General features: G+C 43.0%; 1 protein-coding gene across 1 annotated transcript; it reads right to left on the bottom strand.

Annotated features, from left to right (window-relative positions):
* Positions 1-398: 398 nt before the first annotated feature.
* On the bottom strand, positions 399-19,677 carry EMC7 (ER membrane protein complex subunit 7). Its single transcript, XM_079768837.1, has 5 exons — positions 19,396-19,677; positions 12,904-13,023; positions 9,210-9,348; positions 6,786-6,866; positions 399-2,686 (listed from the first exon to the last, which is right to left on the bottom strand). The coding sequence occupies exons 1-5, from the start codon at positions 19,629-19,631 to the stop codon at positions 2,534-2,536; spliced, it is 729 nt and encodes a 242-aa protein (XP_079624963.1). The 5' UTR covers positions 19,632-19,677; the 3' UTR covers positions 399-2,533.
* Positions 19,678-20,511: the final 834 nt, after the last annotated feature.

The following is a 20,511-nucleotide window of genomic DNA, read 5'->3' as shown; positions in this document are numbered from 1 at the left end:
GAAGTAGGAAATGAGAAAGCTGCCCTATACCTAGCCGGTTTGGCTCAGTGGATAGAGCACTGGCCTGCGGACTGAAGGGTCCTAGGTTCAATTCCGGTCAAGGGCACATGCCTGGGTTACAGGCTCAATCTCCAATAGGGGGCGTGCAGGAGGCAGCGGATCAATGATTCTCTCACCACTGGTGTTTCTATTTCTCTCTTCCTCTCCCTTCCTCCCTGAAATCAATAAAACTACATTTTTTTAAAAATGAGAAAGCTGGCACTGATCACTGATCATATGATTCATAAGGGTAGTAAATAATATGACTGGGTTAAAAGTAAGTAGAATTTTAGATCTGAGAAGGAACTTACAGATCAAATCCCAATCCTCAATTCACAGATGAGGAAACTTGAGGCCCATTTATTTATTCATTGAACAAATATTTATTGTGTGTCTACATGCTCAATGCTGGAAATACAATGAATAAGACATGGTCCGGAGAGGGAAAGTGGCTTGCCCAAAGCCACAAAGCAAGTTAGCAGGTAAACAGGGGCTCTTCGCACTAAACCCTATTTTCTAATAATATACAATTATTTCTGTATCTGTAAGTACACTAAGCATTTGATGAAGGTTCTATGCAAAGATAAGATTTTCATATGCAAGTGATATAATAACATTCCGCAACATAAGGGATATATATGTATGTTGTTTTGCACAAAAAAAGTTGTTTTGCACAAAGTCACTACCCAGGTTTAATTTAGTAGATTTAAAATATTTTAAAACATGAAGCTTACATTTCAAAGGAGATACTACATGTAAACTGAATCTAAGAAAGGCCCTAAACAAGAGCAAAATAATATTGTCTCCAAATGGGGAATAGCAGAAAGAACTCAAGGAAGTAGGAAATATGTGTGTGTGTGTGTGTGTGTGTGTGTGTGTGTGTGTGTATATATTTATATATATAATATTCAGATGGTATTAGAATCTATGTAAAATAACCACACATAGATTCTTCATTAACACTTGAAATGGTAATTTCCTTGGATGTGCTTTCTAATTTCTTTGTCATAAGTCATTAGGGATTTCATATACAAATTCTGACAATCTGTTTTTTAAATTTTTTCAAGATGACTTCTGGTCATATAACTATGACTCTTACTATATTCTTTCTACTTTAAAATATAACTTTCACTAAACTAGTGTTCTAATATTTTATTTTCAATAAATTACTCTATTTAAAAGACCTAGTTCTCACATTAATCATTCATAAAATAACCAGTTTGGTTACTTTAGTGTTATAATACAAACAGAGATTTGGTTCCTCTTTTATATAATGTAAATATCCTGCATTTGGGACTTATTTCTTTAAAAGAAAACTTACGTACCTTATTTCAAAATGAACAATGGCACCTATTACAAAAGGGAAAATGAGAGTTTGGAGCCAATCTTTTTTGTAGTTTTTTGCTGATTTAAAAACCTGAAAAAAAAGCAATAGGGGAGGTCTTTAACACAGGAGAGGACAGGAGCCCTCTTTTAGAAGCAATACGATAGCCTCAGAGTTCCTCTTTAATTAAAACAACCCATAAGAAAAGGTGTGAAATTTTTGTAACTTATTTAAATAATAAGTTTTTGAGACACCCCTGATTGGAAAATAGTAATTTATATTCCAACAACTCTTGAGAATCAGAGATGGAGAGAAGATGGAATTGAAAAGCTACCTGTGCTATACCTCCAATATTACATGAAGTTCTAAGGTTGGTTTTCTATCCTCAGACTCTAGAAGGCTCTCCTACTGCTGCATTTCCTTCCCCTGGCCATTCACTCCCTATTACTAGTTGTCCTTCTTCTCTTCGTAGTAAACACTGTTGAGACAGGCACCTTGAATCAATCACAGCACAAAGCCGATACTCAATAATGAATACCATAGTTGGTAAGCAGAATTTAAAAATCGGTAACATGTATTCTAATTCATATGTCCATACTCTGAAATGAACTATAATAATAAAAACTGAAAGTATGTCAGGAACACATGGTTTTACCTCAATCATCGGGGTATGCTAAATGGCAGGGCAGGGCTGAGAATTTTGAAGGATCTGGCTAAAGAACATGGTGTACGCTGTTCTAAAAATATCAACCACTTTTTAAACAGGAAGGATCAACTTCAAGCCTCAGATAATGAAAGACAGAAGAAAACTTTTAGGAATAAAAGAAACATTAAGTGGGAAAAATGACAAGATAATTTTATCTCTGGGTTAAGACATTTTAATATACATAATGTATAGTACTTCATATAATTTATTAATGTCATTTACTATAGTGCACTGTAATTAATTCAGTGACATCAATATTGACCTCACACAAGGATAAAAGCTGGGTTTTCTTGTGTACCAAGTTCAAAACATGTACTGAAGAGTTATCACACACAACAGTTATAGGAGATCAACTTTAAGGATGACTCAAGTTTACAGTAGTTGCTTCACATGGTTTTCCCTCAAGACTTGAATGCCACCCAGTGTTGCCATGTTTGTGCAAATGCCAGCTCTGGACTGCCCAACTACCTCCTTTTACCAGCCCCACTTTTGCCTGTTTTACTGCTGCTGCTGCTAGACTTGCCAGATGATTTTGAAGAGAAGAGTCTTGTCATGAACTCAGAAACATCAGGCAGTTCGTGGTTGGAATTCAGCATATTCATCGACTGCTCCATCTCCTGCAGGAAGAGAAAGCATAATGGCATGAAAGGCACAGGGATCCCTGGGTCACTGAACAACTGACACTTCCATGAAGGAAGAAGGAAAGGAGTACAACAAGTGAAAGGCACTGGTTTTAAGCAATGATGCACTGTCATACCCAAAAGCACTCAGAAACCATGTTTCGTGCCTCCTTTATACCAGTACTAGAGGCCCGATGCATGAAAATTCGTACAAGAGTAGGCCTTCCTTCCACCCGGATGCCAGCACCAGCTTCTCTCAGGCACCCGGGACCCAGGCGGCTTCCCTCTGGCTGCTGGCAGGCACCCGGGACCTGGGCGGCTTCGCTCCGGCCCCAGCTTCGTCTGGAATGATGTCCAGTCTAATTAGCATATTACCCTTTTATTATTATAGATGCATTTTGATCCTTAGTAAATGTCCAATAAATGCTTGCCTAGGGTCTGACTCAGCTTATCCTTCCTATATAATAAAAGGCTAATATGCAAATAGACCAAACGGCAGAACAACCAAACAACTGAACAACCAGTCGCTATGGTGTGCGCTGACCACCAGGGGGCACGTGCGGAACACGGCAGGTGTCAGCAGCAAGCGTCAGAGTACGGAACATGGCAGGCGTCAGCTGTGGAAGGATGGTGGAGCAGGTGAGAAGGAGCGCCAGACCAAAGTGAGGCGCCAGTTGCTGTCATTGGGGCGAGCCTCTGGTGGTTACTGAAAATTCTTTGCTCCTGCACGCCATGGTCCCACCCGGTGCTCACACCCACTGCTGGCGCCGGTCTTGATTGCCTGGCGCCGTGAGTGGGTGCAAGTGGCGGCTGCTGGCCCTGATCGCCCCTCATGGCTTCTCCACCTTCCCCTGCTTCTGATGGGCGATCAGGGCTGGCAGCTGCCTCTTGCACCCGCTGCCAGCACCGGGCACCAGTCCCAATCACTTGGCGCTGTCAGTGGGTGCGAGCAGCAGCTGCCAGCCCCGATCGCCCATGAGGGCTTCTCCATCTCCCCTTGCTCCTTAGGAGCGATAGGGGCAGAACCGCCACTTGCACCCGCTGATGGCGCCGGCCCCAGTCGTTCTGCACTATCAGCGGGTGTGAGCGGAGCTGGTGCCATCAGCACGTGAGAGTGGTGGCGGCAGGGGCCGGGTGGAGGCGCAGAGGATGGGCCAAGACTCGCGCCTGTGCCCACTGTAGCCTCACAGCCCACAGTTGCTTTCAAGGTGCACGAATTCGTGCACTGGGCCCCTAGTGTTTTTATAAAAGGCACTAGAGGCCCAGTGCACGAAATTCGTACACTCGGTGGTGATGGGGGCGGTCCTTCAGCTCAGCCTGTGCCCTCTCGCAGTCTGGAAGCCCCACGATTGATTGCCCCGCAGAGGGAGGCCCCGTCCACTGTCGCCGGATGGGTAGCCTGGGCCTCCCTCTTTGGGGCAATCGCGGAGCCTCCCGGCCGGTGGCCTGGGCCTCCCCCTGACCTATCGCATTTCACCCGCCTTGGCGGCGGCAGTCAGTGCTGGACTGCCGCAGCGCCCACGACCCAGGAGGGACCGAGAAGTCAGCAGTTCAGCCCGCTTGCCAGTCCGTGCCCACCCTAGCCTGCTGCACACACAGCCTGGCGTTTGGTCGTCCGTTCGGTTGTTTTGGACGTTACGGACCCTGGCTCTTTATATATTAGAATTTCCTCTAATAATAGACATATGTAATCATATTCCTGCCACTTTATTTGTTTTCTGATTACAATGCTTTTTTGTTTTGACAAGTGTTTTTTAAACTCACACTTTCTTTAGATATATATAACCAGAACATCAATCTTTAATTATCTGTCAAGGTATCAGCATAATTTGGAAGAGAATAGCAGTATTTCTAAGACTTAATTCCTAAGGCCCTTAGTAATACAGTTATGCCATATGACCTGGGTGACCTCAACTATAACTCTAAAGCAAGCAACACAAATGCTACAAACAAGTTACTGGCAGGACAGGATAAGGGTCTGACACTTTTACTTTGAGGTCTGTCTTCCCCTTTATTAAGCCAAAAACCCACAAAGTACTGTTCCACTTTCGCAATATTAATATAATGTCTGCTTCATTTGAATTTTATGTGACATTCCAAAAGTGAACTTAAAACTGTTAATTCAGACATGAAAAAAATAGCAAATACTATATTATCTATCACTTAAAATTTAATACCTTTTGGGTATTAGCTTGGACTTTCTCCCCAAAGGAAGAATTTATACATAGGTTTTCAAGGAGAAAGTGCTTTTACAAATAAGGTCAGGAAAAGAAACATTATAAATATAAATCAAATATGTTAACATGTCCTAATAATAAAGAATTAAATGTATATGGTAATAAGTCTTGAGTCCCTGCAAAAATATATCAACTCTATTTTTTTTAAATATATTTTTATTGATTTCAAAGAGGAAGGGAGAGGGAAAGAGATGAAACATCAATGCTGAGAGAGAATCATTGATTGGCTGCCTCCTGCACACCCCACATTGGGGATCGAGCCCACAACCTGGGCATGTGCCCTTGACCGGAATCGAACCTGGGACCCTTCAGTCCATAGGCCGATGCTCTATCCACTGAGCCAAACCAGCTAGGGCTCAACTCTATTTTTTATTCTGTTCAATTCTGAAGCTCTTCTTGTTTTTATTCTGAGATTACACTTATTAAAGATGGGGACAGTGAAACAAGGAATAGCTTAGGACAGAAGAAGCAACAGGAGAGCCTAGGCAGGGCTGCTTTGGCTCAATGAGAAGTCAGAAAAAAGGGGGCCTTGGAGACAGGTTCAGGGGATTAGTCCAGCAAGAGCTGCCACTGACCATTGCTCCCCTGGTTGCAAGCCTCATGGGGACCCTTAGAGTTTAGAAGATGCATGCCTGAGAGAGAAGAAGAGGGTGAAGGGAAAGACACAGGCATACTCCTGGGAGAGGGAGCACACCTGAAGCTCTTGAATGAACAACTTTTTATACTGCTTACCATGTGCAAAGTACTTCGCAAGTAAATTAATTTTTAATCCAATGTGACTTTTAATGCTGCCTCTGTTGATGCCACAGAGTTAACTGGCTTAACAGATACAAGGAATCTATAGGATGTACACTTTCTGACCAACACTGAAGCAGAGATGCCAAAATTTAGCAATAAAATATTATAAAACATTATAAAGCTTTCTTTTTCCACGAAGCTTTTTCTGCCATTCCAGCTTGGAATAAAATGCCTCACCTTCTACAGAACTTATTATCTCAGCAAACATTTTTATTTATTTTATGTTTATCTTAGCAAGAAGAATTTTTTACAAATCCATTCTATTTCCTACACTACATTTAACTGGATTATGAACTTATTGATGACAGGGATGATATAATAATTCAGTTGCATATTCCCCAGTATCAAGAACCTAGAATTGATTAGTAAATGTTTTTCAGGAATGAATAAGATGTCAACACATCAATACATTAATTATAATGGGAAAACTTGGAACTAAGAAGATATTTATTGATTGTTTTAAGTGGAAGAATGGACAATGATTTTTTTAAAAACGGATGATTTTATATGGAAGCCAATTTAAAAGAGACAAAGCTGTGGCACTAAACTTGAAGCATCCTACTTGGCAACTCCTCTCCCCAGTCCAGTTTTGTGATACAAAATCTGAAAGCTACTATTTTATTTTTCTCCCTTGGTCTATTCAAATTTCTTTCATGTGTCTGAACACATAAACTAAATGTGTACTCTAAAGAGTTTTGTAAAGTAAAAATAGAATATAAGAAGCTATCATTTTGTAAAATATTTGCGTTAGGTGTATTTGTACCAGGATTATTACACATTTCAACTCTATAACAAGTGAGGCACAGAGTCTAATACTAAGTAGAATGTTTTAGCTATATGAAGAGACACCAGCCTTTATTAAGCAGAAACAAATGTATTTATCTGGTGCAATGGTAATGACTATCTAAATGCCAGGGATATAATACTGTATTAGCACAACCTCTACATGAATTTGGCTTGGAAATTAGGATAAAGCTGAAAGATCCAAGCTACCCAGCCACAACAGATGGACCAGGCATCAGAATATGGTTCAAAAACCCACAGCTAGGCAATCATCTTACCCGTCTCATGTCAGGATCACTTGTGTTGACCACTTTGGGCAGAAGTACAAATATCAACAATGGAAGAACCATCATCATAACCTGTGAGGGGAAAAAAAAATCAGAAAATGTTTCTTTCCACTTAACAGAACAAAATCTGCACCTAATCAATGATAAAAGTAAAGATTTAAATGTTGTATCTATATATATAAAACCCTAATATGCAAATAGACCAAATAGGAGAACAACCGAACAACTGGTTGCTATGATGTGCACAGACCACCAGGGGGCATGCGCAGAACATGGCAGATGTCAGCAGCAGGTGGCAGAGCACAGAACCTGGTGGGCATTGGCCTTGGCAGGATGGTGGAGCAGGTGAGCAGGGGCACCAGACCACAGCAGAGCAACAGTTGCTGTCACTGGGGGGAGCCTCTGGTGGTTACTGAAAATTCTTTGCTCCAGCGTGCTGCGGTCCCACCAGGTGCTCGCACCTGCTGGTGGCACCAGTCCCACTTGTACCTGCTGCCAACGCCAAAGCCACTGTTCGTTCCCGCTGCCGGCACCTGGCACCGATCACTCGGCACCATCAGCAGGTGTGAGCGGCAGCTGCAGGCCCCAATCGCCCCTCAGGGCTTCTCCACCTCCCCCTGCTCCTGAGGGGCAATCGGGGCCGGCAGCTGCCTCTCGCACCCACTGCTGGCGCCTGCCTGAATCACTCCGTGCCATCAGCGAGTGTGAGCGGGGCCGGTGCCATCAGCGCGTGAGAGTGGTGGCGGCGGGAGCGGGGCTGCCGGCAGACAGGGGATTAGGGGCCATGGCGGGAGTGGCTGGGCGGGGGCGCAGAAAATGGGCTGAGACCCACCCCTGTGCCCACCGCAGCCTCGGGGCCCACAGTTCCTTTCAAGGTGCACGAATTCGTGCACTGGGCCCTTGGTATAGAATAAAACTAGTAGCAACCACCTCAATTCTCCTGAACCAGCTTTACTGATAGCAAGGTACTCTTCAATGTCTGACTATTGTAGAATATAAAAGCCTTGTCTATACGTATGTGTTTGGATTTTATAGACACCTTACTCTGAGTTTGTGCCATCTACCATTTTGTAGTTTATAGCTTTAGTTAACACAAATAGTTTGCAAACAGAACTATCTATTCACTCTCTTTAATCTGTAGTCGGGCACTGGGACTGGTGATCCTGATAGCCAGCTGGGCTGCTCTTTGTGGTTCTTGGAGAAAAAACTATAATGTACCTCTCATTAATGTACATCTTCTAGAGCAATATATTTCTAGGCAACTACTTTAGCAGATCAATTCAAAAGATGTCCTAGAAGCTTATAGCTTTGGATATGCTTCCATGAATTTCAGAAATCAGAATATAGCCCTGGCCGGGTACCTCAATTAGTTGGAGCATTGTCCCAATACACCAAGGATGTGGGTTCGGTCCCCAAACAGAGCACATACTAGAATCAACCAATGAAAACATCAATGAGTGGAACAACAGATCAATGTCTGTCTCTCTCTCAAATCAATAAAAAATAAATAATAATAATAATAATAATAATAATAAAGAAAGAAATTGGAGCCCTAGTCGGTTTGGCTCACTGGATAGCGGACTAAAGGGTCCCAGGTTCGATTCCGGTCAAGGGCACATGCCCAGGTTGCAGGCTCCATCCCCAGTGGGGGGGCGTGCAGGAGGCAGCCAATCAATGATTTTCTCTCATCATTGATGTTTCTATCTGTCTCTCCCTCTTCCTTCCTCTCTGAAATTAATAAAAATATATTAAAAAAAAAAAAAGAAATTGGAACATGAAGTCTCATTGCTGATTTCTCCTATCTTCTCTATCCTTTTGTTTCTTTATCCCTGATAGGAGATTCTAGGTACTAATTTATTCCTCTCTAGAGGATGTACAGTCCCAAATATTCCTATTTGTAATCTGAATAGCTATCAGCAAAGAACGATCAAAACTTAGACAATTCTAACAATAACTCAACTTTCAAAAGCAGCAAAAAAAAAGTCAATTTACCTCTAAAGAATGTACTGTTAGTGTTTTTTTCTTAATTCTTTTCTATTGATTTGAGCAAGAGAGGAACAGGGAAAGGGGGAGAGAGAGGAGGGAGGAGGGAGGAAGGAGGAGGGAGGAGGGAGGAGGGAGAAGGGAAGAATACTGGTTACCTCCCACAAGCGCCCAGACAGGAGGATTGAACCCACAACCTGGGTATGTGCCCTGACTGGAAATTACAATGTCAAATCTACCATGCAATTCTCATTATATTCTTTTCATTATATATTCCCAAGGCACTATTTTCCTGAAATCCACTAATTATACTTTCACCCAACAATCTGATGTCGGCTTTCTATCTCATAGGGGTTTAAAGTTTTCAACTGCTTAGAAGCAATTGAAAACTTAGAGATTAGTAAAGATACTTTGTTATAACTTGATACATACCATTGGGTTCATCAGAAAGTCTGTCCAGCCCCATGATTCCCTTTTAATAAAGTAAGAAGGTGGGCCTGAAGATTTCATTTGAAGTGGATAGGGCAGTCTGACCACTTCTGATGTTTTAATATAATTCACATATCTTGCTCTGATAAAACAACATGAAAAAGAAATCAGTAATTCTACTAAAAACATTACTAGTTCAAAGAACTGCCTATAAGCAATGACTTATAATTACCTTTAGCTTTTCCCAAATACTTAGATATCTAAACTTTTGACTTGAAAGTCTGATCAAAGTAGCTTTACCTATATGTCTAAAATATTTAGCAAAATGTAAAGAAAAAACACAAGACTTGGAATCAAGCTACACATTTAAAAGAAATAACGATACATATTTTATCCAGCATTCTAAGGTTTTACATTCGGCCAAAATGTCAGAAGTGGAAGTCCCACATATACTTTAAACTAACTTACCACGTACGCTTATAAAACATTGGTCAAGAATATTAGGATCTTTTTTAAAATATGATTTTTATTGATTTTAGAGAGAAAAGGGCGAGGGAGAGGGAGAGGAGAGGGAAAGAGGAGAGGGGGAGAGAGAGAAACATTGATTGGCTGCCTCCCACACAAACCCCAACTGGGGACTGAACCCAAAACCTGGGTATGTGCCCTGACCAGAAATTGAACCATTTGGTGCATGGGACAATGCTCAACCAATTGAGCCACATGAGCCAGGGCAAGAATATTAGGATCTTATATGAATCCCACTTGATAAGGTCCTTGTTTTCTTTTTATCTATGCTTCAGGCATCCAATCATCAGGAATGGATCTGAGAATATGAATCCCACTGCTGCAACCAGTCCTTAAATGCTAAAGCAGGAAGTACTCTTTTCCCCAAGGTAAAAAAGCAAATAAAACTTCCATATTTAGAAAAATATTTCTATTTGCTTAGACTACAAATTCAAAATTCAAACAGAGTAAAAAGAATAAAAATAATTTCGTTTTTAACAGGCAAGTGTTCCCTTTTAACAACTCTCATTCCCTCCAGAATTCAGTGTTTGCAATTTAAAAAGTTTTTTTAAGGGTGGAGGGGGGGCAATGGGGGAAACGAGGGACATCCCCACTCCCCTCCCCTCCCCAGGCCTTCATCCCACTGTTGTCTGTGTCCATGGGTTATGTATGCATGCATATAATTTCTTTGGTTGATCTCTTCTCTCCTCCTCCCTCTCAGGAAGTCCTCAGTCTGTTGCATGCTTCCATGTCTCTGGATCTATTTTGTTTGTCAGTTTATTTTGTTCATTAGATTCCACATATAAGTGGGGGGAAAAAGTTTTCTAATCTGTATATAATGTATACTGTAATCTACATATTCCCCCATCTCCAAGCTTGCAATTCAAAATGTATAAAAAGTCATGATAAGTCCTTTAAGATTTAGATTTACATACTAGAATTTTACCTGTACATTTAAAAAAAATCTTTCTGTCCCTAAAAAGAATGAGAAAGTTGATACCTAATGAGGTTCATGTACTTTAAAGCAATCCATTTATTATTTAGTTCATCAGATTATTTATGAACATATTTGCAAGGTATTAGCTTCAATTCAAGCTTCACCTTTGCTCTAAATAGCCAACATCAAGAAATATGATTAGAATTTGGACAAAGTAGAATAATCTAAGATAAAAACTGAACTTCAAAAAGAGAGAAAAGTAATTTGTTTCTAAAGAATGTATTTTTAGCCCTAGCTGGTTTGGCTCAGTGGATACAGTGTTGGTCTGCAAACTAAAGGGTCCTGGGTTCGATTCTGGTCAAGGGCACATGCCCGGTTGTGGGCTCGGTCCCCAATGGGGGTGTGCAGGAGGCAGCCTACCAATGATTCATTCTCATCATTGATGTTTCTCTCTCTCTCTCCCTCTCCCTCCCTGAAATCAATAAAAAAAATTTTTTTTAAAAGAATGCATTTTTAATGACATCTTGATATTGGTTTCGTGATAACATTAAGAACTTAAAATACTACAGAATAACTGTCTCTGTTTACTATATATGCTAAAAGAGAAAAAGAAAATCCTACATGTCTATCAGTAGGAGTTGGTTATGAAAATGATGGCAAATAGACTCATGGTCTAATATGCAGCTGATATAAAGGATAAGAGAGCTCTGTGTGTTACTCTATTTGAATTATAGCATATTTACATATCATACTTTAAAAACTTTTAATTTAAAAAAGCATAAAAAAGAAGAAAAACATTTTAAAAGTAAACACTTAACTGTAAATATTATGGTACTAAGTTAACATATCTCTATGTCATCTCAATTTGGGGTAGCTATAAATCAACCTGAATAGGCTTGGCACATACTGAAAAGGTCAGTAATAATATGTAGCTCCTCTAACCCCCAAATTATTTTTGCCATTACATGACTTGTGCTTTATTACAGCAACATGCAATAATTTTGTGGTAGCTCAAACAAAGAGGAGATATTACCATTTAAAGCTGTTTCATATTTGTTAATTATACCTCAATAAAGCTAGAAAAATAAATACATAAAATTGCTTCATGCCAAAACCGGTTTGGCTCAGTGGATAGAGCGTCAGCCTGCGGACTGAGAGGTCCCAGGTTCGATTCCGGTCGGGGGCACGTACCTTGGTTGCGGGCACATCCCCAGTGGGGGGCGTGCAGGAGGCAGCTGATAGATGTTTCTCTCTCATCGATGTTTCTAACTCTCTGTCTCTCTCCCTTTCTCTCTGTAAAACATCAATAAAATATATTTTTTAAAAAATTGCTTCATATACTTCCTGGTGAGGTCAGACAAAAAGAATACAATAATACAACAAATAAATATATTGGAGGTTATAACAAAAGGCTGAATCTGAACATTCTGGATATCTACACAACCGATTCCAACTGCAAATGTATTTGTGGTATTCCATATTCACAGCCTGAATTAATCCAAAATTCTTTTCACCTCAAATTCTGAAATTTTTCCTAGTCTGCCAGCCTCTAACACTGTGCTTTTCTTTTTCTTCTCATCATCTCACTTCAAAATAAACTCTACAATATAATCTATTATTTTCCCAAAAGATACTGAATTTCCATTGCACATTAAATATTCCAAAAAATAATAATAGAAATGTCGAGGTCAACACACTATCAAATAGGTACTAAGATATTATTAAAATATCCCAATGGCCCTGGCCAGTTTGGCTCAGTGGATAGAGCATCGGCCTATGGACTAAAGGATCCCTGGTTCAATTCCAGTCAAGGTCACAGGCCCGAGGGGCTCGATCACCAGTGGGGGGCATGTGGGAAGCAGCCAATCAATGATTCTCTCTCATCATTGATGTTTCTATCTTTCCTTCTCCCTTCCTCTCTGAAATAAATTTAAAAAATAATAATAATAAATAAAAGATTTACTCTCTCAAAAAAAAAATCCCAATGAAAAACAGGTGATTAATAATATTTCCAATTTAGGAAAATTAAATTATTTCCAACTTTAATCACGTTTCATTTACAACTTTCACAGTGCTTTTGTTGTATAGTAAGCAATCTTATCTCTTCTCTATATAATCACATTAAGACATTTAAAATAACTTTTAAACCAGAGCAGAAGGAAGTTCAAATTTACAATATTATCAATCCTCAGATTAAAACAATTTAAGTAATACTGTAGCCCACACTTCGGTAAAAATTAAATCAGTTGCTCTGACCTCATTTTTCCTTTTGAAGTAATATCCACTCGAATGGGATCAAACCTGTAAGCAGGAGATATAACTTCCACTACATAAGATCCAGAGGGTATATCATGAACCACAAAACTCCCATCTGTCCTGGAAAAATGAAAATCATATTTAGTCACTTCTGATCAATAGCTTATTCTTTTCTAATGTTTTAGATCATCTTGTTAACCCGCAAATCAACTCCCCCAAGAATGACATTCAGAGCAATTAGAAAAAAAATACTCTCAAATTAGCAAGAGTTGCCCCATGCTTCAGCTTCCATAATTACACTGAATGGGTTCTGAAAATACCCGACACTCCACAGTAGCAGAGAACCCTGACATAGAAAGTACTTCTATTCCCTCTGTGGGACAGAGAAAACAAGCACAGAAGCACAGTCCCTGTTCTGAAGCCATGTCTTCATTCAAGGGAAACTATCAATATACATGACGAGAGGCCCGTGCACCAGCGGGGTCCTTTGGCGTGGCCTGCAGGGATGGGGCAGAAGCCGGCAGTCCAACATACCCCAAGGAATGTAGTAGTGCGTGAAGCGGCTGGCGCACTCCCACTCATCCTGGCCCTGCTGTGCCTGCTGCTGCCGCCACCGCCCACTAGGTTCGCTGCCACTCCACTGCAGTCTACGAGCGCCCATCCTAGGGCAATACCGAGCACCCATGACGGAGAAGCAGCTGCGGGCTCGTGCCCAGTCAGTCCCAATGCTGGTCTGATTCCGGCCGGTCTGGATGAGGGAGGGGCGCGCAGGGGGAGTGTCCACGGGAGAGGCTTGTGCAGCCCCAGCTGCATTCGCCAGCCAAGGGCCTGTGAGCCCAGGGTCTGGCACCTGTCAGTCAGCTGAACGGTGCTCCCACTGTGGGAGCGTACTGACCACCAGGGGGCAGCTCCTGTGTTGAGCATCTGCCCTCTGGTGGTCAGTGCACATTATAGCAACCAAATGGTCAAACAGTAGCTTAGGCTTTTATATATATAGACTAGCGTTCCCATTGCAGGAAAAATCCTGCAATAGGGTTTCCTACTGCACTCTACCCGGCCCCGCCTCCGCTCCTCCCTTGTCCCCCGGCCCGCCTTCTCCGCCAGCCCGCCCCACTCTCCTTCCTTCTCCCCCGGCCCCGCCTCCGCTCCTCCCTTGTCTCCTCCCCCTGGCTTGTTTCTCCGCAGCTTTGCTCCCTTCAGCATCTCTTGGCTTCTTTCTAAGCTGTCTTGATATGCAAATTAGCCGCCATCTTTGTTGGGGTAATTTGCATACTCGTCCTGATTGGTTGGTGGGCGTGGCTTGGCTGGTGGGCATGGCTGGGCGTAGTGAAGGTGCGGTCAATTTGCATATTTGTCTATTATTAGGTAGGATTACTACGATAGTAGTAGTTCCAATATTGCCAATCCTCTTCAATAAATTCTTTTTTTAAAAATATATTTTATTGATTTTTTACAGAGAGGAAGAGAGAGGGATAGAGAGTTAGAAACATCGATGAGAGAGAAACATCGATCAGCTGCCTCCTGCACACCCCCTACTGGGGATGTGCCCGCAACCAATGTACATGCCCCTGACCGGAATCGAACCTGGGACCCTTCAGTCCACAGGCCGACGCTCTATCCACTGAGCCAAACCGGTTTCGGCCTCTTCAATAAATTCTTAATTAAAATGGCTTTTTTTTCTAATTTTAATTTGCACTCTGTTGTTCTCCTTTCTTTCTTTTTTGTAGTTAAAACCATCCACCTTGGACTGAAGGGTTGAGGGTTCGATTCCAGTCAAGGGCACATAACTTATACTTCAGTTGCAAGCTCAATCCCCACCCTGGTCAGGGCGCATATGGGAGGCAACCAATTGATGTTTCTCTCTCACATCAATGTTTCTCTCTGTCTCTCCCTCTCCCTTTCACTCTCTCTAAAAAAAAAAAAAAAAAAAAAAAAGGAAAATATATCCCCTGGTGAGGATTAACAAACAACAGAACAACAATAACAAAAAATACCATCTATCTTTTCCTAACTGACTTCTAAACTTTCTGGGTTTAGAAAACCACCCCATTAAGGGCTAATTTCATGGTCATGGATCAAAATTAATTTGTTTTGATAATGAGAAACTGCCATCCTGAGGAAAAAGAAGTTTCTGTTTCAGGAAAACAAATGATTGTTTCTAAAGGACCAACTTTATCAGAGAATTCCCAGTATCATAATAATATTTTAAAATGTTTCTTATCACTGAGCTCTTCTACTGTTAAAGGAATAATTGATTCCTGTCACTTCCACAATATTCACTAAAAAAGAAAAAGAAGTTATTCCTTGTTACTTCAAAGTACACACTAAACTAAAAACAGAATTGAAATGTAAACACCAAGATAATTTTATTCCTAAACTAGATGTCTTCCATTTACCCTTCAAATCCACTCTCCACGACTCTCTTCTCAGTACACTGGAGGAAGAGAAGAAAAGGAGCTTAGGAACCCCGCCTCCTCTTCAGGCAGTCCTTTCTTCCCATCCAGCTCCCAGTAACCTTTACTTACCTTCCTCTTGGAGATGATAATAATAGCCTTGAGGTTGTCAATGTTAGGGCTGTCCCCCTACACCATGACAACACTGTTTAATCTTTTCATTAAGCTTTCCTTGAATTACCTAATTTGAGTGTATCTTCTGTTTCTTGATGGGGCCCTAACTAAGTGAATCTCAAAACATTTTTCTAGGTCCAAAAAAAGCCACACCAGAATTGAACTAATGACTGTGCAACATAAATAATAGCATAAGTAATTGCCTAAAGAAAATGCAAATAGATTTTTCATCCTAAGATAAATATTTTACTTTATAAAGATAAATTTTATAATGAAAAATTTAAACTTGGCTTTAAAACTGTATAATATGTAGACCTTCCTTGTTGGATCTTGATTTGAAATAACAAATATATAAAAGCATTTATTTATTTACTTACTTACTAGAGGCCAGGGGAGGAGGGTCCCTCAGCCCGCCTGCACCCTCTTGCAATCCGGGACCCCTCAGGGGATGTCTGACTGCTGGTTTAGGCCCGATCCCGCAGCAGGATCGGGCCTAAACCAGCAGTCGGACATCCCTCTCACAATCCGGGACCGCTGACTCCTAACCGCTTGCCTGCCTGCCTGCCTGATCGCCCCTAACCACTCTACCTGCCGGCCTGATCGCCCCCAACTGACCCCCCCCCCCCCCCGCCGGCCTGCTCACCCACAACTGCCACCTCCTGCCGGCCTGCTCGCTCCCAACTGCCCCCCCTGCCAGCCTGCTCGCCCCCAACTGCCCCCCATGCCGCCCTGCTCACCCCCAAATTTCCCTCCTTGCTGACCTGCTCGCCCCCAACTGCCCCCCCGCCAGCCTGCTCGCCCCCAACTGCCCCCCATGCCGCCCTGCTCACCCCCAAATTCCCCCCCCCTTGCTGGCCTGCTTGCCCCCAACTGCCCCCCCCCCGCCACCGGCCATCTCAACCACAACTGCCACCCCTGCCAGCCTGCTCACCCCTAACTGCCACCCCCTTGCTGACCTGATTGCCCCCAACTGCCCCCCCCTCTGCTTGCCTGCTCACCCCCAACTGCCCCCCGCCCCGTCGGCCTGATCGCCCCTAACCCCCTCTGCCTCGACCCCGCCACCATGGCTTTGTCCGGAAGGACATCCAGAAGGTCTCCCAGAAGGTCTCCTGGTCTAATTAGCACATTACCCTTTTATTAGTATAGATTTATTTTGTTAATCCTCACTTTAGGGTTATTTTTCCATTGATTTTTTTTAGAGAGAGTGGAAGGGAGGGGGAGAAGAAGAGAGGGAAGAAGAAGGGAGGGGGGAAGGGAGGGAGAGAGGGAGAGAGGAAAAGGGTAGGATGAAGAAAGACATACATAGATGTGAAAGAGACACATTGATTGGTTGCCTCCTACACTCACCCCAACCAGGGCCTGGTATTGAACCTGCAACCCAGGTACATGCCCTTGACCATGAATCGAACCCAAGACCCTCTGGTGCACAGGCCAATGCTCTAATCACTTAGCAACACTGACCAGGGCCATAAAAACATTTTTAAGATAAGTAGGAAAACATAAAAATGGACTGGGTATTATTAGATGAAGTTATGGTATTAATAATTTTGTTGAATCAATAATGGTATGTTATTTTTTTAAGACTTTATCTTCTAGAGATACGAAATAATGTTTTTATAAGTGAAATCATATCATCTTTAGGATCATATTTAAATAGCCTAAAAAAAAAAAAACAAATGAAGTATAGAGGACACATTAAACAAACAGTAGATTGTGATAGGTACCTAAGGATTCACTAAGCCATTCTGTTTATTTTAGTTCATGTCTGTAATTGTCCATAATAAAAGTTAATGAAAGTATAGTACATAATCTTCCTGTCAAAAATTGAAAACTACCGCCCTAGCTGGTTTGGTTCAGTGGATGTATATAAATTACTAGAGGCCGGGTGCACGAATTCGTGCACCAGTGGGGTCACTTGGCCTGGCCTGCGGGATCGGGCCAAAACTGGCTCTTCGACATCCCCCGAGGGGTCCCAGATTGCGAGAGGGCTCAGGCCAGGCTGAGGGACCCCACCTGTGCATGATCGGGCCCAGGAGGGACGAGGGAGGCTGGCCAACCGGGGAGAGACCACGGGAGGGCTCCAAGGTGTGTCTGGCCCCTCTTGCTCAGTTCCGATTGGCCAGACCCCAGCAGCAAGCTAACCTACTGGTTGGAGTGCTTGCCCCCTGGTGGTCAGTGCACGTCATAGTGAGCATTTGAGCCACCTTAGCATATCATTAGCATATTATGCTTTGATTGGTTGAACGGATGACTGGACATTTAGCATATTAGGCTTTTATTATATAGGATGGTTTATATACATAGTGATAAAAGCAAGAAGTGGCATGGGGAGTCCTCAAGCCAAACTCCTTTCATCTCTACTAACCAAGTCCCAAATAACCTCCATTAAGCATAAATGTAAATCAAAACTGCATGCTGGTTATGCATAACAGGTACAAGACAAATTACCTATCCCTCTTCCAACAAGTTTGCCAGGACAAACTCCTTATATTAATTCTTAATCAAACTTTCTACACACAAATGTAAAAACATAAAATGGTATCAGGAGCTGCTCACAAAATATTAAGCAAAAAAAGCAGGTTACAAAGTGTATATGTTGTATTTTACTATTAAAAATATAGGACATATGACTCCAAAAAGGCTGGAAAAGACACAATGAAATATTAAGGTTTGTTATCTCTACTTTATTATTTATATTTTCTTCAATACATGTTACTTAGATGTTATTTTAAAATGGAAATAATAAATGCTTTGAAAAATAATTGTATACTGCAGCAGAGAGAGGCAAAATGGCCAAGTAAGGCTAATTTTCCAAAGTTTAATGAAGACTTTATCATTAAAACATTATTTAGGGTAAACCTAAAGAACACCCTAATGTCAGATCTTTTATGACAAATAGCATGAAAATAATGATTGTAAGCTTCTTGTCATTATTTATTAACCTAAGGTTGAAATTCTCATTCAAAGACATCTGAATGATCTGAATATTTGCAAATCAAATTTAGAATTCAATGTCCACATTTAATGGTTTGGTATTCAGATATTGCTTGGTGGTGTACAAACCCACCAGATAAACACTTCCTTTCTTAGATATTTTCTTTCAGTTCGCAGTTTCCCGTTCCAAGCAGCGATTAAAACATTTAGAACATCACATTTGTTGTCTAGACATCCGAAAAGCGGGCTGCCGCACAACGAGAGCGCTAATAAATTCAACACGTCTTTTAAGATAGGTTGAAATCCCATTTCTGCTAATGGCTAGAGAGGACAGAAGCATGTAAGCAACTCAGAGAAACCCTAGTCTGACATAAATGCCAAGTGTGATGTTGCCAATCCCACGATGAATTCAAGTGTAAAAAAGAACAACCGCCCCACCTCCAGGCGAAAAAGGTGCTTTGATTGGGGACTTCGGGGCCTATTAATTTTAGAAGCAGCATCAGCCTCCCAATCGATGTCATCACTAGAAGCCCGTGGGGCTTTCATAACTCCCACTTGCTTAGCATCTTTCTACACAACATCAAGCTAAAAAAAAAAAAAAAAAAAAAAAGACTGAAAAGAATGCAAAAAACGGCCAGGTTCCAGGGAAGCCAGATGAGATTCAAAGGAAAGAATTCAGCAAGCGGCAAATAATGGTCCCTCTGTCCCCAGGGCGCAGGAGTGGTGGTCCCCAGGCAGGGCCAAATGGAGACGAATACAACCGGCCCCCGGCTCCGGCCCTCAGGCCAGCACCTGCCAGCCGCGTCTCTGAGCCGCGGGACGGGGAGCGGAAGCGTCCGCCTCCTCCCAAGGTCTCCGGGCACAGACCGTGGGGCGCCCGCCCCGGCACCCGCCGACAGCAACGTCGCCAGGTCTTGACACTTCGCTCTCCTGGGGGGATTTCCCCTCCGGCTTCCATCCCAACGCCCCCCAACGCCCTCGCGACGCTCACTTAAGGAAGCCGACGTGCTCCTCTCCGTCCACCTGCACTCGGGCCGCCGAGATCCAGTCCTGAGGCTTCACTCCGGGAACCACCGCGCGCCCCTCAATCTTGAAGCGATCTCCTAGGCCGGCCCCAAGCCCTGCCGACCCCTCGGCGGAAGCGCCGGGCGCCTCCGAGCTGCGGGCTCTCCCTGCCAGCTGCAGCAGCAGCAGGGCGCAGAGCAAGACCCACCGGGTGGCCGCCATGACAGCAGCTCTCCGCGGTCCGACCCGCGGCCCCGGAAGCCCTCCCCTTCTCCCAGGCACCGCGCCGCCGGTTACGTCATCACGGCGCGCCCGGCCTCGGCGCGAGTGGCGGGCTCAAACCCGGAAGCTTTGACCAATCGACTTGCGAAGCGGAGAGGAGGTGGACGCACCCCGCGCTCGTGATTGGCCCGCGGGCTGGGAAGGACCGCCCGCTCAAGGACAGTGGTGCCAAGTATGTTGCTGTGGCAACCACCGAGGTTTGGGACCACACGGGAGTAATGGAGGATAAGACAGAGCGGGCCAAGGATCTGAAGCAGTGTCTGCAAATGAGGCGAAGGCTTCGGAAGACGTAGATCCAGGAAAAAACGTTTAAAAGAACTTCTAGAGATTCCCCAAGACGTATGAGATGAAAAGGCCCCCGTTTGTGTGTTCAAGAGAGATAATGTCTCTACAGAGAAAACAGCTGGAAAAACACGTAAACTATTGAGTAAGGGTTGCCTCTGGTGAAAAGGGAAAGAGTTGGGGGACATTTGTCTGACACTACACCATTCGTCCTATCTCGGATGCTTTTTGGTGAGCATAGCAACGTTGTGGGGAGGGGGTAAACCTGCCAATGTTGATCTTGGGGCTAAGCCGGAGATTTCAGAGATCGGCAAGCCTTTCATTTCCTTTTCCTTTTTATTGAATTTATTGAGGTGACACTGGTTAACAAAAGTATACAGTTTTCAGATGCACAGTTCCACAACACATCATCTGTCTGTACACCACTCCAAGTCAAGTCTCCATCACCATTTATCAGGGCACAGGAATGGTGGTCCCCAGACGGGGTCAAATGGAGATGAATATAACCGGCTCCCTGGCTATATTGGCCCGGAAGGTG

Source organism: Cnephaeus nilssonii, assembly GCF_951640355.1.
Source record: "Cnephaeus nilssonii genome assembly, chromosome: 4".
Taxonomy (NCBI): Eukaryota; Metazoa; Chordata; class Mammalia; order Chiroptera; family Vespertilionidae; genus Cnephaeus; species Cnephaeus nilssonii.
This window is presented reverse-complemented; position numbering and strand designations above follow the sequence as displayed.

Coding starts and splice junctions, on each gene's coding strand:
- EMC7 (XM_079768837.1), bottom strand. CDS start 19,631: ATGGCGGCCACCCGGTGGGTCTTGCTCTGCGCCCTGCTGCTGCTGCAG. Junction 6,867..9,209: donor ACTTTCTGATGAACCCAATG/GTATGTATCAAG, acceptor TTCCCCTCACAG/GTTATGATGATGGTTCTTCC. Junction 2,687..6,785: donor GTGATCCTGACATGAGACGG/GTAAGATGATTG, acceptor CTCTTCCTGCAG/GAGATGGAGCAGTCGATGAA.